At 39.5% G+C, this 26,782-nt stretch overlaps 2 protein-coding genes and 1 long non-coding RNA gene across 3 annotated transcripts; 1 reads left to right on the top strand and 2 right to left on the bottom strand.

Annotated features, from left to right (window-relative positions):
* Positions 1-422: 422 nt before the first annotated feature.
* emp3b (epithelial membrane protein 3b (MAM blood group)) lies at positions 423-1,988 on the bottom strand. Its single transcript, XM_063015672.1, has 4 exons — positions 1,911-1,988; positions 1,394-1,496; positions 1,140-1,280; positions 423-617 (listed from the first exon to the last, which is right to left on the bottom strand). Exons 1-4 carry the CDS (start codon positions 1,986-1,988, stop codon positions 442-444), a joined length of 498 nt encoding a protein of 165 aa, XP_062871742.1. The 3' UTR covers positions 423-441.
* A 3,374-nt stretch (positions 1,989-5,362) lies between these two features.
* On the top strand, positions 5,363-14,848 carry trpc4apb (transient receptor potential cation channel, subfamily C, member 4 associated protein b). Its single transcript, XM_063015300.1, has 19 exons — positions 5,363-5,487; positions 7,881-8,009; positions 8,108-8,224; positions 8,987-9,044; positions 9,308-9,363; positions 9,459-9,587; positions 9,718-9,919; positions 10,450-10,638; positions 10,745-10,887; positions 11,306-11,434; positions 11,516-11,574; positions 12,334-12,435; positions 12,521-12,604; positions 12,694-12,784; positions 12,875-13,015; positions 13,718-13,829; positions 13,905-14,017; positions 14,383-14,589; positions 14,685-14,848. Exons 1-19 carry the CDS (start codon positions 5,365-5,367, stop codon positions 14,820-14,822), a joined length of 2,322 nt encoding a protein of 773 aa, XP_062871370.1. The 5' UTR covers positions 5,363-5,364; the 3' UTR covers positions 14,823-14,848.
* Positions 14,849-22,555: 7,707 nt separating this feature from the next.
* On the bottom strand, positions 22,556-26,544 carry LOC134333451 (uncharacterized). The gene is made up of 3 exons (XR_010015384.1): positions 26,459-26,544; positions 24,367-24,424; positions 22,556-22,615 (listed from the first exon to the last, which is right to left on the bottom strand). It is a non-coding gene; the product is annotated as an uncharacterized LOC134333451 (long non-coding RNA).
* Between the last annotated feature and the right edge of the window lie 238 nt (positions 26,545-26,782).

Here is a 26,782-nt window from a genome sequence, read left to right as displayed (position 1 = left end):
AATTAATTGTAGCAACACACAAACAGTGCTGCCATTAGCATTTGATCGAATTTCTATACCCAGTTAATACACTTGTGAAGTTTATGGCAGCATAAATTGTTCTTCATTTAATCTAACCCTCTTACATTGCTGATCAGTAACAGGCAGTAAATGCATACTGGTGCTAATTTGTGAATGGTGCTTCAATCCCAATAATGCTTCTTTTCATTAATAGCATAATCAAACATGCATTTGTCATTTGAATGACATTTTATTCACATAAATGCAGCTTTTAGTGCCTATAAACAGGATTATAATGTATTATTACCATTGTTAAATAAAGAATGGATATAATGTGTGCCATGCTATTTTATAAATGCATCCAGTTTACACATTACTAAATGTAATACTATCAAGTCATACCAGTGTTTATAATTCTTCCTTGAAGATCAAACTGTAAAACTACTTCCTTTTGCGTAAATGGATGTACATAATGCCACTCCAGATGAGCAAAGGCACGCACACCCATGCCAAAATAAAGCAGTAACCGAAGTGTCCTGAACTCAGTTCTCTAGAGTCCTGAAGGATTTCTTTGTTGTGGAGAGTGAAGATGAGTGAAGCTGTAAAGGTTATGAGACCTAGAAGGAAAATGTAAAAAGAGGAACATTAAGAGGGTAAAGAAAGTTTTAAGCTTTAAGATGTTAAGCACCTATAACCAAAAGCATAGTTACAAGCAATGGACAAAATAACAAAGGCTGTAAAACACAATTATGTAACCAAAAGTATGTGGACACTTAAGCTTGTAGGTCATTCCAAACCTATGAGCAGTAATATGGAGTTTGTGCCCCCATTTGCCCCCTTTAGGAAGGTTTTTCCACAAGATTTTGGAAGGTCTGTGGTTATTTGTACTTATTCAGTTAGGTCAGATACTAAAGTAATACAAGTCCTGGCTTACAATTGACATTCCAGTTAATCCAAAAGGTGTTTAACTTGGTTAAGGGTAAAGTTCTGAGGTCATTATCCTGCTTAAAACACCCATGACCTGTGAATGAGGCACAGCTTTCTAACACTTGGCTGTACGTGGTTTCACTGTTTCATGTGTACAAGGCGTACTCTCAGAAGGAGTATTTATGCAGTCAGGCACTGAAATTGGATGTTACCTGCAAATGCTTGGCAGACACCAGTAAGGTAGAAGAGTCCTCCTTTTGACATAATAAAGAGCTGACCGATGAATACGAGGAACGAAATCGAGGAGAAGACTAAAGATAGGACCATCAGGACTTGGACAGCATGCAGCCACTCTGGAAAATGATTTAGAGAGCAAGTGTGCTTTTAATGCTATTTGAAATATATGAGCTTCATTCCAGATGTTTAGATATGTGGGGTGTAGGTAGACGTCTTAAATAATTCTTACCTGTTTCTCTAGATGATGTGCAAAACCACATGTCAGTTTCATTATCAAATCTGCAGTTGTGCCATAAGTCAGAGCTCTCAGTGCTGCTCCACACCCACCAAGACTGAACCAAGCAAAGAGAAATGCAGACATTTATGACAGGCCAACACACATTTATCCAATTACGGATTGACTCACTGACTAAATCCTGGCATTAATTGAGATTGGCTAGTCCACCTACTGCCATGGTTTTAAAGGTGGCTGGAAACCTAAAAGCAACCCCAAAAGGACACAAACAGAATGTCCTGATCATCTTGCAAACAAGCTATAGGATGCCACCTTCTATAAGCCAGCTAGTCAAAACCTGCCATGTCTGAAATGCTATTACTGTAAAATCTAAACATATAAGGGCAACAACAGTGCTTTTGAAAAGCAGTTGGCCACAGACAGGCCAAAGAACAATCAAAGCCATACAATTTAAGAATAATGCAAGCTTTTGAAAGATTGTGGACAGATATTTTATTGTAATTAATCAAACCTTTTCAAGGGTGGCAATGAAAAGAACTGCCAGTGTGATGAGATGAAGCAGGATTACAAATATTAACAGGAGACCCATGGTTAACCGTGCCCTGAAAATAAATGTAAAAAATAGAGTTGTTTGCGACGATAAAAGACGCTACAGTGAACCACATAAATTATTAAATATTACGTAAATTATTTCCTCACCAAGATATTTTAATTGGCTAAATGTAACTAAATGTAAAGGCATGTAGGCATGTACGTATATCTGACATATATTTTAACATTCATCTAAATGTAAACTTTCTGTTTCTGATGTATAAATATTAGGTGACAGAGGCCAACTTGCTGTTTTAAACATTACAGCATCACTTTTATTTCTTAGTCAAACTTCAACTTTGGAACCAGGTTCTCAACACCATCATAGGAAGATTTTGTGCTGTTATTTTGGTAATTAAACGGTGTACAACTTATTAAATAAGTGTTATTTTTAAAGAAAAAATGAATAGTGCATTTTAATGCAATTTATTTTCATGTGTTTTTGGAGATAAACAGTAAACTGGTATGTCTTGACGGCAGCGTCTACTGCTAAATGGCTGAAAACTCTGGAGAGCTGATGTTCATGGTTCAGAGCTAAAGGCACTAATTTTAAATGGTTTCCAGCCTACAGGGAATTTAGACTGAGCCACCTCCCATTTTAATTAAAGGGTGGTGGTTTGAAGGCAAATTTAATCATAATGAAATTGTAATTACTCAGACTGCGACTTCATATATTTAATCATGCCGTAACAATGACAGTGTTTCTTATGTTTTTTAATTACATTTTTACTTTTTAGGTCATTTCAAATGAACAGCCAAAAATGTTATCACACCAACCAGCCGCTTGCTTGGACACTAAACACGGCATTCAAGGAACACTACATGTCAAGTTTTGGAGATGCTTTGATCCAGTTGTCTAGCCATCACAATTTGGCCCTTGTCAAAGTCGCTCAGATCCTTACGCTTGCCCATTTTTTCTGCTTCAAGCACATCAGCTTTAACAACTGACTCCTCACTTGCTGCTGGTTCCCCCCTTATCCCTTGACAGGTGCTATTGTAACAGGTTGTCAATGTTGGCCACTTTGCCTGTCATTTGTTTTAATATTGTGGCTGATCAGTGTATATATATACACTAAACATGTAAAATATTTTGAACCCCTGCCTTTTTCTAGGCACTGCACACTACCTGGCTAATACTATCCCTACAGTGAAACATGCTGCCACTAGCAATATAAGCACTTTCATTAGTGTTCTCAGACTTTTGGCTCCCCACTAAATTCAAACAGCCTTTTTTTTTCAACTCTGTTGAAATGTTCTTAAATCATGCCCTATAGTTTCTGTAGACTCTTACATAAGATACACAAGATACATAAGAATAAAAAAAAGATAAAACTCTGTTTAATATTGCAATAATGAAAAGAAATATTTGCTCACCCAAATTAATCCGTAATGTGTATTACTGGCCTCAGGATGCTCACTCCACTATGTTCCCGTCTCTGCCTTGTCTAGATGCTCTACTCTTCTCTGTTCCCTGCTTACTTTATCTTTTCTTTACTAACTAATGACGGTTTCCTTTTGCTTAAACAACACTCCCTTTTTCTTTCCTGCACCCCCTCATGTCTCCAAAAATTAGGCTAGCCTTTAAGCAAGCCCACCCAGCTGAATAAAGACACATGAGGCCATATACACACTGTTTCCGCCCACCAGATTTCCTTTTTTGTATAAATACCCAGAGCTGAGGTTTCCTTTCATCATGGCCAATTGGGATAATTAGGCCAGGAGAGGGAAACACCTTTATGCGAGAAATTACTGTGTTTAGGCTAGTCGTCCTGCAACAACAGATTTGAATCTATACTCAGTCTATAAGGGCTTACAATTTACACAGCATTGTCAGGAAACCAAGTCCAGGAAACTGCCTGTAGATCCTTACAATCAAATTGCCGCAGGGCATTGATCAGGGCAAGGATATAAAATCATTTTAATTGTTCTCAGGACTGCAGTGCCCTCAAAAAATTTGAAATCAAAGAAGCTTGGCACAACCATAAACCTTTCTAATGTCTTAGCCATTCAGCCAAATTGGCCATCCAGGCAAGTAGGGCCTTGGTCAGAGAAGCAGTAAATGGCACCCAATGTTCACTTTAAAAGAGCTAGCCCATGCAGTCCTAAGCAGATATGGGCAAAAAGATCTCTGTAGCATAACCTGAAAGAAGACCTTTGGCCAGACATGGCAACATGAGGAAACATTGAGTTTCTCTGGTCTAATGAGACAAAACATTACCTGTCTAACACCATCCCTGCTGTAAGTTCTATGCAGGTAAATCTCAGAGGCAGGGACTGTAAGATTTGAATGAATGCAGTCAATTTATGAAACTACTTGTAGAAAACCCTCTCAGAAATGCATACAAACAGTTAACCATCCAATCTAAGTAAAACATCTCTCATACAGGATGGGTTAAACTGCGAGTCCTATATTCTACAAAGTATTTAGAGTAGAACAGAATGCCTTTATTTGTCATACATACATTATTTGTATACATACACAGTTGTACAGTACAATGAAATTCTTTCTTTGCATATCCCAGCTTGTTTGAAAGCTGGGGTCAGAGCACAGGGTCAGCCATCGTACGGCACCCCTGGAGCAGAGAGGGTTAAGGACCTTGCCCAAGGACCCAACAGTGGTTGCATGGCAGAGCTGGGATTCGAACTCTTAACCTTTCAGTTGATAGCCCACTAGGTTGATTCTACCCACTAGGCTACCACTGTCTCTGATAAGGATAATCTAGGGCAGATGCAATGCCTTTATTAATAATATATACAAATACATTTAGTTAATAGTTTAAATACTTTTTGTAAATAAGAGATTTTGATTTTTATAAATTTTTAGGAGGAAATGTTTTATGGGTAATTACATTTACATTGATTTGTAAAAATAGGATAAATATCCTTTCAAAATCAAATCTACAACATTATATTGTGCGAAAGTCAAGAAGTCTGAATTCACTGTGTAGACTTGACCACAAAAACCATTTAATCATTTAAAGGTACATTTAGATAACTGATCTTACAAATTTGTTAGCAGTGGGTGTGGCAGAAACACCTAAACTTAGTAATTAAAAGTGTAAATGTTCACATACTTTTAAATATATAGCGGAATTTAGAAAACAATCATTAAATTGGCTAGCCTTTTTCATTAGGAAGAATGACCTCTGTGGTGTGGAGTCGATTCCAAAGAGAGTCGATTCAGCTATTCTTAAATTACCCCTACAAAGAGTCGACTCCTTAGCTCATGTAAGATGATTGGGGGCCCGCTTTGAATGTTCTCGGTCTTGTTCCTGGATTCACCGCTCCGGTAGGTGGCAGCACTGTGGCTAAGTGAGATTCTACTAAGAGTTTATTGAAGAAAAAGAAAAACATTGCGACGTCAAAGAAAAACAATGGCGACTAACGGGGGGCAATCCTCTCAAACCCAGCCGAGACGAAGAAATCGAAGTAAAAACATATTAAATCAGATCAGAAATGGGGAGATATCAGGTTTGGGACTGATCAGAGCTTCACAGGTAAGAACAGCATTAGGAATATGTGCTGTTGTTGAAGTGAAGCGACTGTGCAGTTAATTATAGCCTAGCAGGCCTCAACAGCACCGAGTCTGGGGCTAGAAGTGCTTTAAATACGTCACCTCTGCTTGTGTAGTTGTACACGAGGGTTTAGTTTTTTATTATTTAAAGTGTCGTTAGTTAAATTAAATGCAGTTTAACGTTCATGTATGAATTAGAAGTTATGTCGCATTAACGCTTGTAAATTGAAACTTCGGTTAGCAGAATGTTGTCATGTTGCTAAGCTGGCTAGCTGTTTTGCTAGCAGTGATTACATTTAGCTTGAGTTAATTCTGTTTTACCACGTTAGCTTATTGTAGAAGGAATTAAAAATCTGTTTTTAATAACACAATTAAATATTACTTTTGTTAACTAAATTAGGACGCTTGCTTCCGTTTGCTTTCATTTTTGAAGCCACCATGAAAACAAACTGACCTATTCAGACTCTGCAATTTAAGCTCTTAGTTTTTAAGAAGTTTGTGTTTAACAAAAATATGTTGTATTTTTATACTGTCAGCATTTTACTCGAGATTTATAATAGTAGGTAAAAAAAAAAGTCCTAATCATTTAAAGAACAGTGCATATGGAAGTTATTGAATCACACATAATACTACTACTAATAATAAACTACAATGAACTGAGTGACATAGTAAGTCAGTCACATGGCAGTATGTTCATGTTGAAGGGTCACTTTGTCAGCTCATAGAAAGTAAAATCTCCTTATAAGATTTGGAATGTGGATATACACGTTGCGTGGACAAAATATGCCCAGGACCTTGCTGTCTATCTAGCAGGCATTTAAAAAGACTACAGGATACACAGGTCCTGATCAGGGTTTATGTCTAGATTTTGTTTTTAGTTTCATCTTTGCAGGTTAATGGCTAACCAATAATCAACAAATAAGTCATGCTTGATTTGTTCTGAGAGTTACAGTTAGAGGTACAGTAGAGTTCAGACTGCTTGAGACCTCCCAGTGTACATCCGCCAGTTTATATACACATTCAATGAAAGCTCTGCAGTTTTAATTCTAACAAAAGCTTGTTTTTATTCATTGTTATATAAATTGTGGATGATGAGGCAGGACAGTTGTAGCCTAGCGGTTAAGGTACTGGACTAGTAATCGAAAGGTCTTTGGTTCAAGCCCCACCACTGCCAGGTTGCCACTGTTGGGCCCTTGAGCAAGGCCTTTCATCTTCAATTGCTTAGACAATATATACTATCACTGTAGGTTGATTTGGGTAAAAGCGCCTGCTAAATGCCATAAATGTAATGTAAATGAGGCTTTAATGATGTGGATATTTTGCATCATGGTTAGTTTAAAGGTAAAACTGTTTATCAGTTTAAAATAACGACACTAATAATGGTAGGAGAGCTTTAATATACTGACTGCATCTTTATTATGATTAGCATATTTAGTTACCACGTGTAATGAACTGTTTATTATCAGCTCTGCAGCTCTTTAATTAATCTACATTCTGAATGCTGAACGTGTTCTCACAGTTTATATCTCCATCTCGCTGTTCTACATCACTGCCACATTCACTATGTTATGCTGTTTCTTATTAAATAAAGTGGAAAGAATATTTTAATGGGACACTATGAGCTTGTTGGTTATTGGTTACATAAAATAAGCAAAAGTCCAAGGTATTTCATTAGAAACTCTGCATTAAAGTAATCAACTTAACTAATCTTAGCAGTAAGTAACACTTTCAGTCTGCATTTAGGATAATAATACTCAAGCTGAGAATTTATATGCTGTGTATTGAATCTGAGGATTGTTGCTGACCATGTGCATCCCTTTATGGCCACAGTTTTTTATTTTATAATGACTACTTTGAGCATGGTAATTCTTTATGTCATCTCAAACTGATTTCATCAACATGGGAATACATTTGTTGTACACCTTCTTGGTCATCAGATCCAATAGAGCAGCTTTGGAATGTGGTAAAAATTTGTAGCATAATTTTGCATCTGAAGAGTGCTGCAAGTTCAGGATACAATCCTGTCAGTATGGATCAAAATCTGAAAGTAAGGCTCACAATGTCAATCACATTGGGAAATCTATGTCACAAGTAACTGAGGCTGTTCTGTGAGCTGGGTGAGCTTTACCCAGTACTAGTATAGTGTTTCTAATAAAAAAAAGGCTTGAAAATGGATGTTTCATCTATGTTATTATGCTGGTGGTCAAGCACATTTGTAACTGCACTGCTGAGAAGGAGTAGAAAGCATAATTTACATTTAAAAGTAAAGGTTTTTCTTAATGAGCTAATGGCATGACTTGCACATCTATATTTAGTATGTAATTATTTAGTATCCAGATCTGTTTATTAAGTGCTTGTTAATTTGTGGTTGATTAGATCCCAGTAGATCTTCTTGAAGAAAGAGACAGGAAAGCACGATGGCGGGGAATACCGCTGTTACTTAGGAAACTGCACAACAGCACCCATATAAACAGTGACCTTTCCAACAGCCACTCCGTGGTTAAGGTATCAATTACAAATCCGTATTACTTTTTTAACCAATGATGTCAACATAATTTTGCATCTTGTTCCTCTGTTAAATTCAAATGTTTCTGATTGTTTAGGAATTGTCGTCCTTGCTCTCCATGGAGGCTATGTCCTTTGTGACAGAAGATAGGAAAACACCACAGGAGTCTGTCTCTCCCAACACCTACACCTTTGACCTTTTTGGAGGCGTCGATGTGAGTGATATTCAACACTTAAATATGCCATTTAACTGGCCGGGCGCCTACACAGACAAGATTGGCTGTGTGTCTGTAGAGAGGGATCAGGCAGCGGTTTTTGATCACTGATGATGCATACTCTCCGTACTGGATGCTGCACTCTGTAAGACCCTGGCTCACTCGGTGAAAGGCAGTGGTCCGTGGCATGTGGCCTCACACGTATCAGAGGGGGTGCATGACTATGTAGCTTTCCTCGACTGGGGCTGGCAATCAGAAGAAATTGGATATTACTAGATTGAGGGGTGAAGGCAGAAAAATGAATAAATGCGTTTTTTTTTTTTTATCTTAAAATTTACAACCTTGTGTTCATTCAGGTCTAAAATAGGCTAGTGGTGGACGATTCTCAGTCATGCAATGGTGCTGACATGGGAATGACATGGTAGTGTGTGTTCTGCGTTCTGTAGCAGGTGTAGCTGTGTTTTTGGATCTTTCAGACACTTGTGTGTCAGTGCTGAGAGATGATAATAGTGCATTATCCAAAAATGTGAAGCCAACAGCGATGAACACACAACGTGCATGAAAGATATTCTTTCGGCTGCTGCCGTTAGGGGTGGCTACAGTGGATCTTGCCTGGACCTAATCATCCTCCTCTATCTTGCCAATCCGCATGTCCTCCTTCCGATAGAACTCTCATCCCTTTTCTGCACATGCCCAAACTATGTCAATCTGGCCTCCCAAATAATTACTCTAATTATCACTCGTCCTTCTCTTTTTCTACAGTTGTTTATAGAGATTTTGATGCGGCCAACGCTCTCAATACAGGGAAATGTACCCATAAGTAAGTACACTAAAATAAAACTGCTAATTAAAAATGATAGAAATACCACATTGATTGATGCTCAGTTAATTTTTGTTAAATAAAAAATAATCAAAGGCACTGATGGAACTGCTGTGCTGAACTGCTTTATTTTTTATCTCAGCGGTCAGACTGGAATCAAATGCAGTTTTATATGTACAACTGCTCATAACTTGGATAAGAATAAGATTGAAATTAAACACTTTGTTGGTTGAAGATGATGTGGTTTTTGTGCTCTTTTACAGTAAGTGACGACCTTATCAAGGACTGTTTAAGCATTCTTTACAACTGCTGTATATGTGTAAGTACATGTGAATATGATTGTCACGGCATTAGGCATTTGCTTTTCTGTTCAGCCCTTGTAAAGGTGAAATTGCTTCTTGTTCTGTTTTGTAGACTGAGGGTGTTACGAAAAGTCTTGCAGCACGGGATGACTTTGTCATGTTCCTCTTCACTCTAATGTCAAACAAAAAGACTTTCTTGCAAACTGCCACACTTATTGAAGACATAATGGGGGTTAGAAAGGTATTTCTTTCACTTTTGCACAAGTCCATTTGAACAGTGAGGTTGATTTTATGATGTGTTTACTGTGGCCTTCTCAAATGTAAGAGATTAAAATGACATGTTTGATGTTTATTTAAAACTCTTTGACCAGGATGTTATCCAGCTGGAGGATATTTCTAATCTGGCCAGCCTGGTGCAAAGCTTCAACCAGCAGCAACTGGCAAATTTCTGCCGCATACTGTCTATCACTATATCAGAGCCAGATGCGGGCACGGATGACAAACACACCCTACTGGCTCGTAACGCTCAGCAGAAGGTCAACTCGACTCCATCACGTGCCGAAAGCAACCAAGGTTAGAGGCTGTAACACCATGCTGAATTCATGGAATATGATCTGTTGGATTCATATTTTTAGGTGTTTTCCCTTTATCTCCCAATCTAGTGATATCCAATTAACCAGATTTATCATTCACTGCTGCAGACCCCATACTAAATACATGCCCTCCTCACACACATGTAATAGTCAACCTCTTCTTCTCACTCGCCTGGGGCGGGTTCACAAAGAGAGCGGTATCACATATGGGTAGTCACTTACTGATCTCTATTATTCCCCATCTATGTGCAGGCACGTTTGGCCAACCAGCAGAGGCTGCAATTACAGCAGCAATGAGAAATTCCTTTAGCCGTCCCATTCACAGACATAGCCAGTCATGCCTGCATAGGTGCCATGTTCTTGGGGGGTGGAATATTTTTGAGAACAACCATAAATGCAAGTGTGTTTGGATGGATGGAGGAAAAACTTTGGGTGTCAGGTTAATTTAGCATCCAACAAGTAAACAGCACTGTACCTGACTAGTTTTCTGGCCCTTTGCCTTTTCTGCAGTGGCTTTGCTTAACATCCCTGGCTTTATTGAGCGGCTGTGCAAGCTGGCCACGCGGAAGGTGTCGGAAGCATCAGGTACGGCTGCGCTGCTGCAGGAGCTGGAGGATTGGCACAGCTGGCTGGATAACGCTCTAGTTCTGGATGCTCTCATGCAAATGGCTATTGAAGAGGCAGAGCAGAGCAGCACAGGTAAGAGAGAAAAAAACAAGAACATCTCGACTGACTAATTTAAGCAAGTCTTACGAGTTTCATTCATTTCAGTGTCTTATTGTCTTTTAATCCTGCTGTATTTCAGAATCTTCAGATGAAGGCTCACTATCCTCAAGTCCACTTAGGCACACGTTGCCCCAGTCCATGAAGATAGTGCATGAGATAATGTACAAAGTAGAGGTTCTCTATGTGCTTTGTGTCCTGCTGATGGGTCGGCAAAGAAATCAGGTACATCCCGTGCTCCATCAGTTACATTTGGGATAGCTTATTGACAGTTATGAAGCTCTTATTTTGTTTAGGTTGTATTATAGCAGTGGAATGATTTGTTGAACAAAGCCTGATAGTTGGCTAGCATGCTTTACTGATTTGACACCCAAACCCCTTGTGCAACTTGAGATACAATGCACATGATCTTTTTTTTCCACCCATATGCCAAGAAAATTTCTTCTGCTAAATTTATGGGGTTTTTTGCAGTTATGCATTCAGTCTGATCATATTCCTGATTTGGTTGGAGCTTTGGTGTTCTACTGCACTTCAGGTTGTTTACTGTTGTCTAAATTGATAGAAAATTGCAGGACATGTAGGATAAAAATGTTATGCTGGCACACTGTCACCCACAACATCTGTTAATCTATCTGTGTTACAGGTTCATAGGTTGTTGGCGGAGTATCGATTGATTCCAGGACTGAACAACCTGTTTGAAAAGCTGATTTGGAGAAGACAGCCATCCAATCACATCTTACACAGACAGAACCAGAACTGTGATTGCAGTCCAGTAGGTTATTTTCGTCAATAATACCTATTAATACATGGTTTGAACATTGCCACATTTACCTGCATTTTGCATTGTCTACAGGAAATCTCATTCAAGATTCAGTTCCTCAGGCTGCTTCAGAGCTTCAGTGACCACCATGAGTAAGTACCACCAGATTGCATTGTGGATGGTAGCACAAACTCTAACTTTTATAAGAACTTGGTTGGGTGGCACGGTGGCACTGTCGCCTCACAGCAAGAAGGTCCTGGGTACGATCCCTAGGTGAAGCGATGCGGGTCCTTTCTGTGTGGAGTTTGCATGTTCTCCTCGTGTCTGCGTGGGTCTCCTTCGGGAGCTCCAATTTCCTCCCACAGTCCAAAGACGTGCAAGTGAGGTGAATTGGAGATACAAAATTGTCCCTAAGAAGAATGTTTTTTTTGTCACTGCTAGCTCATGTATGTAGTTAGGAAGCACACAACACTCACTCACTTTTTAAGCCGCTTATCCTAATCAGGGTCGCGGAGGGTGCTGAAGCCTATCCCAACTCTCAATGGGTGCAAACACACACACTTCTAAGGGCCATTTTTAGTATCTCTAATTAACCTGACTGCATGTATTTGGACTGTGGGAGGAAACCCACGCTGACACGGGGAAAACATGAAAATTCCACACACCCAGACCGCTCCACCTTGGAGTCGAACTCAGGTCTGAATCAAGTGTCAGTTGTTGGAAATTAATTTATTGACAACATTAACTGAACAATGACTTTGTTCTCGGTTATTGGTTAACTGATTTTATCAAAATTCCTACTACTAACCTTTTACTTTAACATTGTCTAGCTACCTATTGTAGGCATTATTGCACAGTATAGTAATTGCTTATTATTTTGTTGAATGTTTCAACGTTGTTTCTTGCTTCAGGAACAAGTATCTTCTCCTAAATGCGCAGGAACTTAATGAACTGAGTGCCATCTCACTAAAAGCCAACGTTCCTGAAGTGGAGGCTCTGGTCAACACAGACAGGTATTGAGCAGACAAAATGACACAGCATCTGGATTTTAATCTGGACTTTTTCAATATTTATGGTCTGTCACTGTGTTCTTTGCAGGAATCTTGCATGTGATGGGAAGAAGGGTCTTCTGACTCGGCTGATTGCAATTATGAAGAAAGAGCCCGTCGATTCCTCATTCAGGTGAGACAGGCAGCTGGATATATGATGTATATTTTGATATTATGTAAATACATTTTATTATGCAAATGCATTTTCAATCTATTTGGCAGGTTCTGGCAGGCTAGAGCAGTGGAGAGTTTCTTGAGAGGAGCCACGTCCTACGCAGACCAGATATTCCTGTTAAAGAGAGGCCTCTTGGAGGTGCTTTTTGGATACTAACGCATGGATGCATTAAAGTGTGCAAAGTAGGATCAGGTCATTAAATTGCAGTGTTTGTGTTTGTCCCTGCAGCACATCCTTTTCTGCATCATTGACAGTGGCTGTAAATCCCGGGATATCCTTCAGAGCTACTTTGATCTGTTGGGCGAGCTCATGAAGTTTAATATTGATGCCTTTAAAAGATTCAACAAATATGTGAACACAGATGAAAAGGTTAGTACCGGTGAACCAGTTTAATTTACAGAATCATCCCAAAGCTAGTTAAACCGCACTAATAAAATATAATCTCCATACATAATCTCCTACAATTCTCCACCTTGAGTAAAATAAGAAACTGGACTGGACAGGTACTTCTTAAGAGAGAATAAATACATGGCTTTTTATGTACTATGAACTCTAAATAGACCATTTTTTAAAACTATCAGCTGCATGTAATGTAAGCAGGCATATGTGCTAACACGACATAAAATTAAACTAAAACTGGAAATGTACGTTTCTTTTATATATGATATATAGTGGCCTCACCTCATAATTTTGTGCTGAAATTAAGCTAGTTTACTTTTAAGCCACATGTTAACGTTATTTTGTTAAATTATTAACTTGTAGTGTATAATGACTGGCTACTGTTAAATTAACCCCAAAGTATATCATGCACTATCCATGACCACTGATGGTCAATGTATAGGTTCAAGGATTCTATCAGAATTATTGGTAGTGCACTAATTTGACATACCATTAAGTATAGTGAAATGTAGCTTGGTGCCAGCCATTCTAGGATATTTCAAGCACTTTGAATAAAGATGTCTACCAAATGTAAGAAATGTAAATGTATTTAGGCAACAATTCTGTACCGTTTAATAGTGTATCTCAGCAGCTTATCTGAAATGGATTTAATTTGCCATGTCACATCGTCAGTTTCAGACGTTCCTGAGTCAGATTAACAGCTCGCTGGTGGACTCCAACATGTTGGTACGCTGCATTGTTCTGTCCCTGGACCGCTTTGAGGGACAGACGGACAATATAAAAGGTAAACAAAAAAACCTATGATGAGACGTTTCCTTTGTGTAGGTGCAGGTTTATAAAGTGTTTCTTTGTCTCTCAGTAGTGGAAGTGATGTCAGAGTGCCGTCTCTTATCCTACATGGCTCAAGTTGAGAACAGGCTCTCCTTCCTCTTCAGGCTGATCAACATCATCAACGTTCAGACTCTCACTCAGGCAAGATTGTGCTTTTTCTTTTATGTCTTTTTGTTGGCAGTGCCCCTGACAATATGTGTACTTGTATTAAATTACAGTAACTACATTAAAAAAAATTTTTTATACCTGGATTGGGAAAGGATTGGGCTTTTGGGAAAAAAAAAGGATCCAGAAGATATAAAATTGGTTCATTTTAATGTGGGTGCCTGTCTATACTCTATGGAGTTAATGCATGTGTGCCTGTTTGGTTCCACCTCTAAATAACATACCTCTAGGCCCATTGTTTCTGAAATAGGTGCTTGATTCATTGTGTCCCTGATCGGTGTTGAGCTCTCTGTAAAATACAGTGTTTTCTAATTATATACATTTTGTGTACCCAATCCCAGGAGAATGTGAGCTGTCTGAACACCAGTTTAGTGTTGCTGATGCAGGCCAGGTGGCGGGGCAAATTACCTTGCTACCTGAGAGCTCTCAAGGAGAAGGAGTATGCCGAGAAATATCCTGGGTGCTTACTCAACAACTTCCATCATCTGCTGCACTTCTGGCAACACCACTACCTCAACAAAGACAAGGATAGCACTTGTCTGGAGAATGTAAGCATACCACTGATGTTTTAACTCGCACATGTGTAGATAAACTAACAAAACAGGTTAATAATGTATTTTTGCTTTTGCATATCCCTGTTTAGAGTTCCTGCATTCCTTTCACCTACTGGAAGGAGACAGTGACAATGTTGCTGAGTTCAGATAGAAGCTCCCTCTCTGCTATAGCTACGTACATAGATGAGGCCTACAGGGAGCTGGACAGAGACTTTATGGAGGTGTGATCATGGACTGCGTGTGTGTGTGTGTTGGGGGGGGGGGGGGGGGGGGGGGGGGTGAGGGGTCTGGCTGTGGAAGCAAACGAAGGTTCTTGATCTGCTGTCGTGCACTCCCACAGAGCACCATGCACCCTCACAGGACTGCTATATAGGTAATGCTGTAAATGAGCGAGTGTATGTTGTTTGGGGGGTGCATATGTTTTTACTAGTGTGTGTAAGTGTGCTGCTTCTAATGAATCAGTGACTATAAAGCTGTGCTGTGTGTGTGTGTGTGTGTGTGTGTGTGTGTGTGTGTGTGTGTGTGTGTGTGTGTGTGTGTGTGTGTGTGTTGAGTCAACGCTGGAAGCTTTTCTCCAGGCTTACAGAGGCACACTTTTCAGTTATAGTCTAAGGGCTTTCTCTCTCTTAGAAATATATGAAATGTATGTAACAGAAATCAGAAAGTAAATACGGCCAAAAGAAGAGCCTACCCGTGTAGTAAAAATATGAATTTCCGGGCCAATGCAATTCAGTGTTTTTGGTTCGCTTAGTTTAAATACTGCTTCTATATTTAACGGTCACGTGTGGCTCGGCCTAAAACTTTTGTTCTAACGTTTCAGCCCATTGACAAAGGACAGTACCTGAAAATAACAATGTAACATTTTATGAAAACTGTCATTTGATTACATAAACAATATTGTTTACAATACAGGGTTTTGTGATTGTGTGGGATGACTGTAAACCTTTTGTATGTATTTAAAGACTTGAGATTTTAATCCTAAAATACCTCAACCAGAAATTTGAAACATAATGCTCAAGAACGTCTCTATACCAAAAGCATAATCAAAAACAAGGCTGTATAAATATTTTTTAAAATGATATTTGCAAATGCCCAGTTGAAGTTGAAAATTTACATACACATGTAAGGACATGAAGGTTTTGAATTTGAATGATTTCTACTCATACATACACACTATCCAAAAAATCCAAATACTTACATGATTATTGTGGATTCTGAAACTACGCTGGGTCAAGATTTACACACATTTATTTGTAGATTTTGGTTGATAGCCGTGATTAACAACACTTGTTAGCAATAGCCAAATTGTTCCTACAAATGCACAGAAGAAAAATAACACAGTGCATTTTGTTAATAGTAAAAACAGTGTAATCACCCGTATTAGAAATAAAACTTGAATTTGCACATCGTAGAGCTATGCCTACAATACCCGCAAAAGCTCTTCACCAAGATTATGTTCCATTGTTAGATGAGCAGTTTTGCACGTGCATGTTTATTTTGTGCTTAACTTTTAAGGAGATCATGGTAAAAATCATTGTAAAAGTACAATGGAACACTGGGATACCTTGGCTTGACAGCAGTCATCTGATCTTAGTCCCTTTCGAGTATTACATTGTAAATAAGTGTAACAGTATTAATGTTGGCCTTGGCAGCACTGAGTCCAAGCATTCTGACTTGCAATATGGGGTTTTACAATGTGTCATTTTAAACTTGTGTAATTATTTAATTTCCTTAATTAGTAGTTTTATCAATGTTTATAAAAAATGCTGTTAGCCTCATTAATCTAGCTTTCAGTGTTGCATGCATTTCAGTAAATTGATTATGAGAATCGGGGTTCAATTTATGAGAATCCGGGTACAAATACATGATTGGCTATGTCAGGGCCAGGCAGGGGGTTTCCACATGCCCAGTGATTCCCTGTGAAACCAGACCTTCCATGACCCTGACCCAAATGAAGCAGCTAATTTGCCTCAGTATCTTTACATGCATTACTTAACATGTTGTGGTCTAATGTCATTATCATCTAATACTTACACTTCTGATGATTTACAAAATTGGTTTATGATCAGATTATTTGTTACAATGATGTAATGTGTGTGGAAAAAGTAGCTGTGTTGCTGTGAGTGGTAATTGTGTTTCAGTCGGAGTTTAAAGCACAGTTATTGTCACAGGTGGAAATGAATGATCTACCCCCTGCAGTATGTAGATCACCTCAGTCAGGGTATATATATATACAGTGTATCACAAAAGTGAGTACACCCCTCACATTTCTGCAAATATTTCATTATATCTTTTCATGGGACAACACTATAGACATGAAACTTGGATATAACTTAGAGTAGTCAGTGTACAGCTTGTATAGCAGTGTAGATTTACTGTCTTCTGAAAATAACTCAACACACAGCCATTAATGTCTAAATAGCTGGCAACATAAGTGAGTACACCCCACAGTGAACATGTCCAAATTGTGCCCAAATGTGTCGTTGTCCCTCCCTGGTGTCATGTGTCAAGGTCCCAGGTGTAAATGGGGAGCAGGGCTGTTAAATTTGGTGTTTTGGGTACAATTCTCTCATACTGGCCACTGGATATTCAACATGGCACCTCATGGCAAAGAACTCTCTGAGGATGTGAGAAATAGAATTGTTGCTCTCCACAAAGATGGCCTGGGCTATAAGAAGATTGCTAACACCCTGAAACTGAGCTACAGCATGGTGGCCAAGGTCATACAGCGGTTTTCCAGGACAGGTTCCACTCGGAACAGGCTTCGCCAGGGTCGACCAAAGAAGTTGAGTCCACGTGTTCGGCGTCATATCCAGAGGTTGGCTTTAAAAAATAGACACATGAGTGCTGCCAGCATTGCTGCAGAGGTTGAAGACGTGGGAGGTCAGCCTGTCAGTGCTCAGACCATACGCCGCACACTGCATCAACTCGGTCTGCATGGTCGTCATCCCAGAAGGAAGCTGACGCATAAGAAAGCCCGCAAACAGTTTGCTGAAGACAAGCAGTCCAAGAACATGGATTACTGGAATGCCCTGTGGTCTGACGAGACCAAGATGAACTTGTTTGGCTCAGATGGTGTCCAGCATGTGTGGCGGCGCCCTGGTGAGAAGTACCAAGACAACTGTATCTTGCCTACAGTCAAGCATGGTGGTGGTAGCATCATGGTCTTGGGCTGCATGAGTGCTACTGGCACTGGGGAGCTGCAGTTCATTGAGGGAAACATGAATTCCAACATGTACTGTGACATTCTGAAACAGAGCATGATCCCCTCCCTTCAAAAACTGGGCCTCATGGCAGTTTTCCAACAGGATAACGACCCCAAACACAACCTCCAAGATGACAACTGCCTTGCTGAGGAAGCTGAAGGTAAAGGTGATGGACTAAACCCAATTGAGCACCTGTGGCGCATCCTCAAGTGGAAGGTGGAGGAGTTCAAGGTGTCTAACATCCACCAGCTCCGTGATGTCATCATGGAGGAGTGGAAGAGGATTCCAGTAGCAACCTGTGCAGCTCTGGTGAATTCCATGCCCAGGAGGGTTAAGGCAGTGCTGGATAATAATGGTGGTCACACAAAATATTGACACTTTGGGCACAATTTGGACATGTTCACTGTGGGGTGTACTCACTTATGTTGCAGCCATTTAGACATTTATGGCTGTGTGTTGAGTTATTTTCAGAAGACAGTAAATCTACACTGCTATACAAGCTGTGCACTGACTACTCTAAGTTATATCCAAGTTTCATGTCTATAGTGTTGTCCCATGAAAAGATATAATGAAATATTTGCAGAAATGTGAGGGGTATATATATATATATATATATATATACAGTGTATCACAAAAGTGAGTACACCCCTCACATTTCTGCAGATATTTAAGTATATCTTTTCATGGGACAACACTGACAAAATGACACTTTGACACAATGAAAAGTAGTCTGTGTGCAGCTTATATAACAGTGTAAATTTATTCTTCCCTCAAAATAACTCAATATACAGCCATTAAGGTCTAAACCACCGGCAACAAAAGTGAGTACACCCCTAAGAGACTACACCCCTAAATGTCCAAATTGAGCACTGCTTGTAATTTTCCCTCCAAAATGTCATGTGACTCGTTAGTGTTACTAGGTCTCAGGTGTGCATAGGGAGCAGGTGTGTTCAATTTAGTAGTACAGCTCTCACACTCTCTCATACTGGTCACTGAAAGTTCCAACATGGCACCTCATGGCAAAGAACTCTCTGAGGATCTTAGAAGACGAATTGTTGCGCTACATGAAGATGGCCAAGGCTACAAGAAGAAATTGAGCTGCAGCACAGTGGCCAAGATCATCCAGCGTTTTAAAAGAGCAGGGTCCACTCAGAACAGACCTCGCGTTGGTCGTCCAAAGAAGCTGAGTGCACGTGCTCAGCGTCACATCCAACTGCTGTCTTTGAAAGATAGGCGCAGGAGTGCTGTCAGCATTGCTGCAGAGATTGAAAAGGTGGGGGGTCAGCCTGCCAGTGCTCAGACCATACGCCGCACACTACATCAAATTGGTCTGCATGGCTGTCACCCCAGAAGGAAGCCTCTTCTGAAGTCTCTACACAAGAAAGCCCGCAAACAGTTTGCTGAAGACATGTCAACAAAGGACATGGATTACTGGAACCATGTCCTATGGTCTGATGAGACCAAGATTAATTTGTTTGGTTCAGATGGTCTCAAGCATGTGTGGCAGCAATCAGGTGAGAAGTACAAAGATAAGTGTGTCATGCCTACAGTCAAGCATGGTGGTGGGAATGCCATGGTCTGGGGCTGCATGAGTGCAGCAGGTGTTGGGGAGTTACATTTCATTGAGGGACACATGAACTCCAATATGTACTGTGAAATACTGAAGCAGAGCATGATCCCCTCCCTCCGGAAACTGGGTCGCAGGGCAGTGTTCCAGCATGATAATGACCCCAAACACACCTCTAAGACGACCACTGCTTTATTGAAGAGGCTGAGGGTAAAGGTGATGGACTGGCCAAGCATGTCTCCAGAATCTAAACCCAATAGAACATCTTTGGGGCATCCTCAAGCGGAAGGTGGAGGAGCGCAAAGTCTCGAATATCCGCCAGCTCCGTGATGTCGTCATGGAGGAGTGGAAAAGCATTCCAGTGGCAACCTGTGAAGCTCTGGTAAACTCCATGCCCAGGAGAGTTAAGGCAGTTCTGGGAAATAATGGTGGCCACACAAAATATTGACACTTCAGGAACTTTCACTAAGGGGTGTACTCACTTTTGTTGCCGGTGGTTTAGACATTAATGGCTGTATATTGAGTTATTTTGAGGGAAGAATAAATTTACACTGTTATATAAGCTGCACACAGACTACTTTTCATTGTGTCAAAGTGTCATTTTGTCAGTGTTGTCTCATGAAAAGATATACTTAAATATCTGCAGAAATGTGAGGGGTGTACTCACTTTTGTGATACACTGTACATATACAGGGGTTGGACAAAATAACTGAAACACCTGGTTTTAGACCACAATAATTTATTAGTATGGTGTAGGGCCTCCTTTTGCGGCCAATACAGCGTCAATTCGTCTTGGAAATGACATATACAAGTCCTGCACAGTGGTCAGAGGGATTTTAAGCCATTCTTCTTGCAGGATAGTGGCCAGGTCACTACGTGATGCTGGTGGAGGAAAACGTTTCCTGACTCGCTTCTCCAAAACACCCCAAAGTGGCTCAATAATATTTAGATCTGGTGACTGTGCAGGCCATGGGAGATGTTCAACTTCACTTTCATGTTCATCAAACCAATCTTTCACCAGTCTTGCTGTGTGTATTGGTGCATTGTCATCCTGATACATGGCACCGCCATTGGATGCACATGGTCCTCCAGAATGGTTCGGTAGTCCTTGGCAGTGACGCGCCCATCTAGCACAAGTATTGGGCCAATGGAATGCCATGATATGGCAGCCCAAACAATCACTGATCCACCCCCATGCTTCACTCTGGGCATGCAACAGTCTGGGTGGTACGCTTCTTTGGGGCTTCTCCACACCGTAACTCTCCCGGATGTGGGGAAAACAGTAAAGGTGGACTCATCAGAGAACAATACATGTTTCACATTGTCCACAGCCCAAGATTTGCACTCCTTGCACCATTGAAACCGACGTTTGGCATTGGCACAAGTGACCAAAGGTTTGGCTATAGCAGCCCGGCCGTGTATATTGACCCTGTGGAGCTCCCGACGGACAGTTCTGGTGGAAACAGGAGAGTTGAGGTGTGCATTTAATTCTGCCGTGATTTGGGCAGCCGTGGTTTTATGTTTTTTGGATACAATCCGGGTTAGCACCCGAACATCCCTTTCAGACAGCTTCCTCTTGCGTCCACAGTTAATCCTGTTGGATGTGGTTTGTCCTTCTTGGTGGTATGCTGACATTACCCTGGATACCGTGGCTCTTGATACATCACAAAGACTTGCTGTCTTGGTCACAGATGCGCCAGCAAGACGTGCACCAACAATTTGTCCTCTTTTGAACTCTGGTATGTCACCCATAATGTTGTGTGCATTGCAATATTTTGAGCAAAACTGTGCTCTTACCCTGCTAATTGAACCTTCACACTCTGCTCTTACTGGTGCAATGTGCAATTAATGAAGATTGGCCACCAGACTGGTCCAATTTAGCCATGAAACCTCCCACACTAAAATGACAGGTGTTTCAGTTATTTTGTCCAACCCCTGTATATATATATATATATATATATATATATATATATATATATATATATATATATATATATATATATATATATATATATATATATATATAAAAACAACAACAATAATTAAACTCAGAACATTTATTGATACAAGCAATTTTGATAAGTTGACAGTTGTTGGAAGTGCACCATTATTCAACCCCCAGCCTCAGTACTTAGTGGAATATCCTTTTACTTTTCTGGCATTTAGCAGATGTTTTTATACAAAGCAACATACAATTGTGACTGAATAAAATGCAGGCAGTTGTCTTGCTCAGGGGTCCAACGGGTCAACGTGGTGGTGGTGAGCGTGAACCAACAACTTCAGATCACTAATCTGGTATCTTAACCGCTGAGCTACCACTGCCCTACATCCTTGTACGTTGATAACCTTTTCGGTAAGTGCTAACAAGTTTCTGATGCCTCTTTTGTGAAACCTTCATCCATTCTTTCAGTGCAAAAGCTTTCAGCTCATAGAGGTTTGATGGCTTTTGCAACCGTGTTCTTTTCTGTTCTGTGGGATTTAAATCAAGTGAAAAACCACTACCGGATATTCCAGGACTGTCCTTAACCAAGCTTTGGTTGACTTGTATGTGTATATATATTTACTTGTTATGTAAAATACTACAAATTATTGGCAGCATCTTTTAGAATAAAACCAGGTACAATTCAGACATTTTTGTAGCATTAATATCTAAACAATTTACATATTTTACTTTTACCAATTCAAGTAAATAGGCCTTTTAAAACAATAAATAAAGGTATGCCTGTACATCAATAAATAATTAAAATCATTATTCAACAATTAAAATGCTAGTCCTGATGTAATTATGTACTAATTAATGTGTTGGGTTGTAACTTCAGGACCCTGAAGGAAAACATATGAGAACCAAAGCTGATACATCAGGCTTTCTAGTATTGATTTTCATTTGTTGCGTTGATGGTGTGAATCTCTTCTGCTTCCATGTTTTGCTGAATTAAGATTCATTTACATTTACATTTACATTTTCGGCATTTTAGCAGACGCCTTTATCCAAAGCGACTTACAATTATGACTGAACACAGTTTAGCGCAATTGAGGGTTAAGGGCCTTGCTCTGGGTCCCAACAGTGGCAACTTGGCAGCGGTGGGGCTTGAACCGGCAACCTTCTGATTACAAGTCCAGTCGATTCTTTATGTTTTACTTCTTCATCTTGTAAGATTTTTCATAAGTTCCTTCATTTTCCTCTTCACCTGTTCGTAGCTGTGTTAAAGTTGAATCGGTCCTCTGTATCCGCCAGATTAATTTGCTCCTGCAAGTGAAACACCAACAAACTGAGAAATTTCTTCCTACTTTTTTTATGATCACATTATTTTGTCATTATGATTCCATGTTTTTTAGGAAAACGTTTGGTGCAAAAGTCCTAGATCTGTATGTGTATTGACATTTTCTCTTTCAAACTTATGGGTGAATCTTTTATGGATTTTAATCAAGAAAAGCTCTGCCGCTCCTGAAACCACCAGTCAATCAATTGGAGTAAAAGGTAATATTTCTAATATCGTATAACATCACCTGCATATTAAAATGTCTGTCATCCTAAAACCAATTCAGCAGTGAATAGTGGGACATATAGAAAAATATATATTTTTTTATTTTATTTCCGACTGCTATCTGCATCTGAGGTCTATTACGCTAGCCCACCATTGCTAGATAGGCTGCCACCTCTAGACTCTGGGTTCAAATCTCGGTGGTGCTATTGGCCACCCAGACATCTTTACAGACATGATTGGCTATGTAATTTTGTAATAGTTGCCTAAGCCCTATGATGGACTGGTGTTCCGTACAAGGTATTCCTGCCTTGTACCCAGTGTTTCATGGTGAAACCAGACCTGCCTCAACCCTGACCAGGATAAATGGTAAATAAATAACATAAATAATGTAGGAAATCATAGTTTCTTAATGTTGAATACCTTTTAATATGTGGTAGGAAAAATAGTAATGCAAGCAGTAACAGCTTTTTTTATTCCTGCTATATATGCCACTTATAGCCACAATATGGCCACAACTAAATGACGTAGGGTTTCATCCTCAAGTGTTTTTCTTTAAGTACTTTTTCTTATGTAGAGTCTTTTAGCATTTTGAAATAAATAGAAATTACTGATGTTATGTAATAGGTACATTGGGTGTAACTACATTTATTAACACAATTAATATATTAGCAAAACATTAAACATATTACATTTCTTTTTGGTTGAGTACAAATGTTAGGACAACTGCCTCTGCTTTGATGGTTAAACTCACTGGCCTGATTGTTCTAAATTAGCTCAGCAAGGCCAGCACCAAATAGGGTCTGAGCAGCACGCACCATTGTGTCTTGTGTTCTATATCAGTAAGCTGCTACTGACATTGAACATGCCTAGAGAGTAAATCAATTCTACATATCTGCTATGGCATTACCACCAGGAACAGTCAGACAGAGGGTGCACAGAGGTCACTGATTATCTGCAAGCAAGCTTGCTGGTAAAACAACAGGACTTAATCCTCAATCACCTGGGCTGGCATCTCAGCAACGTGTACAGCTACCCTTTCTGACAAAGGGGTGAGGCAGACGGGGAATAGATGGATGTTATTTATAACAGAGAAGGGGCGGTGCGTACAAGGAAAAAATACTGAACAACTGGCACTGGGTTTCTTTGAGCCACCACATGACCCACCTCCACACCTGCTTTTGTCCAGGCTATTTGGGGTTGAAAGGGTTTAACAGGCTTTTTCCACAGAGGCCACACACAACCATATCTTTGTGTGCGTGGCGACACACGCCAGCCACACGCCATGCCACAGGCCAGACTTCTCCATGCATTCTTTACATAGATTTAGAAACATCACAGCCATGCAGCCATACATTCAAAAATAAATTGGAATTACTACACAGCCGCCTGGCATACAGTTTAAGAATAGAAAAAGCTGCTGGCCTGCACTGTTGGTGTAACAATTCTGACTATAGTTTAATTTCTGCAGCCAGTATCTAAAACTTTTATTTAAAAAAACATTTATTTTTCTGACCTTGGATATGGTTAAAGTCCATTAGGGGCTCTCAGGAATGGCAGGATGGCTCAGAATTCTGTAATTGACAAAGCAACAGGTTTCCAATATTAACAAATGCATTTGTTAAATATTTACTTGATATAGGAAAAATCAAGAGATAATATGCAAGCATATGCTTTTCTGCAGTACTGGTGATTATAAACAATTACATTATTTCTGTACAATGTTTTTTTTTAATCTATTTATTAATTTTTCATTTCATTTTCATTCATTCTTTTCCATGTTTTCTCATAGCTTTATCCTGGTCAGGGTTGTGGTGGGGAAACCAGACTCACTGTGGTAATGCAGTAACACACTTCAGACAAAATGGCAGAATCTATTGCGGGCCTCAAGGCTAATCGTGTCTGTATGTAGTCGCCTGACTGGCCGACAGCACCTCTGAAATCCCATTCCCAAATCCAATCCCAGTCATTATTAGTTTTTAAATTCTAAATGCCAACGAATGTGGACCTAGAAATGCCTTTACACACAAACCCTCATTAAAATACAGTATTTTTTTAATATAGCAATAAAGCTTAAATAACTTTTGATTTACATGTCACATGGTGGGAAAATATTATTTGTTATTTTTAGATACATTACAAACAAACGAAAAAGCTATATATAAATAACTCAGATATACATGGGAGTTTTTTTATTGCACCCTCATATTGCCAGCAGTTCATTTAATAATAGCCAAACCTGTCAAAATAGATTGACATTTATATTGATGGTATTTGGCAAACCCTACAAACCAGACTTACATAATTGCTTAAAATAGAACATTATCTTTGCATACAACTCTACTAAATAGTATGCCAAATTAGAACAATGATTGGCTTTACTGATATTCAGACAATATGCAATATGCAGTAGGTGGTAATAGGAGGAGGTAAAGCAACACTTTCAAGACCTTGGCATGGACTATGAACTCTTACCTCATTGTTGGTGTTGCTGGTGAGAGTAGAGCCAGCACAGACTTAAAGTGATGTTCATGGGTCAAATTACCTAAACATCACTGCAAGTCTTAACTGCCTCGTGCTCCAACATCACTGTGGGAACTGTGGACCCATTTATCTATAGAAAGCACTCGGTTCTAATATAGCAACATAACATTTACTCAGCCATGCCATTATATTGCCTTGTCACTTTACAACTGCCACTCATTATTACTTAGCTGCATATACTTTGGCATTCTATATTCAGTTTAATGGCTGTTTGAACCCACCTTATGAAGCTGTAATGATTTAATCTAATGTGCTGACATTGACTCTGCTCCTGCTGAGAGAGAGATTAATACTTCTCACATAAGCCTTGTGTAAAATAAGCATTAATTGAACATACAAGCATGGCACGAAGATTTTTCCTGAATATACCAGTTAAAGTACGTGGAGATACTTTTAGACAAAAATACTACATAAAACGCGACAAAAATCCAAATCTAAACATCTACATTAATTATTGGGGCACATATAGCAGGATCTTCAATCTACTCAACTGACCAGTGTTTTGTTGCATGTGTAGTGTTCACCAAAGGTCAGGCAGAGGCCTGAACGCTCGTATCTTACGGAACCACTGCTCTGTTATGGTGTGGGTGGCATTTCAGACATCTAAAATCTATTTCATGGTGCATTGAAGCTCTTTTGGTAAGTATCGGTGGCCCAGCACTTTACTAAGATGCTATGCTGTGTTTTGAATTTGCCTGCCATCTATATGCATACCTTCAATTAAAATGACACATTTCCCATAAATGAATGATATTATTGGAAACCGCTTTATCCTGGTCAGCATTACCAGAATCACCGGACGCAATGCAATAACATTCCTGATATACTTTTTTAATTAAAAAACTCGATAGCTCATTTCAATACCCAACCTACTGTTTTTTTTTCAGTCTACATTTTGTTTCAGTGTCATCAAAAACACTTTAAACAGTTATGTAATGCGCTGCACATGCTTATACATTCTTCTCTAAAAATCATTGGAACAGCTTCCCAACCTTTAGTAACTTAATATTTATAAAATATATTTTAGTGGTTTTAGTTTAAACAATTTTTTTTAAAAAGCCCACCTTTCATTAAGATCATTGGTGGCCTGTAGCTCCAAGCCAAAGTCAATGAAAGTCCACAGTGTCTTCTGTCACCAAGATCTTGTTCATTGTTGACTCACACCAAGCCGGACAAGTTGTTATTCCTTAGAGTTGTATCATTTCCAAACGCCTTCATGTCCAGGATGTTGTTCTTGGTGTGGTTCTTTTTCATACCCTATGTGAATTTAAACATTAAGGTGAGTCACTGGGTAATTAGAGCACAGTGTTTACAAGCATTGTTTTTTTTTTAATGAAAACAGAAACTGTAGACGAGAACTGGGTAGACTGAAACAATGTGATTGGTTT

Source organism: Trichomycterus rosablanca, chromosome 19 (genome assembly GCF_030014385.1).
Source record: "Trichomycterus rosablanca isolate fTriRos1 chromosome 19, fTriRos1.hap1, whole genome shotgun sequence".
NCBI classification, from domain to species: Eukaryota; Metazoa; Chordata; class Actinopteri; order Siluriformes; family Trichomycteridae; genus Trichomycterus; species Trichomycterus rosablanca.
The sequence above is the reverse complement of the archived record's forward strand: the minus strand, read 5'-3'. Positions and strand labels throughout refer to the sequence as shown.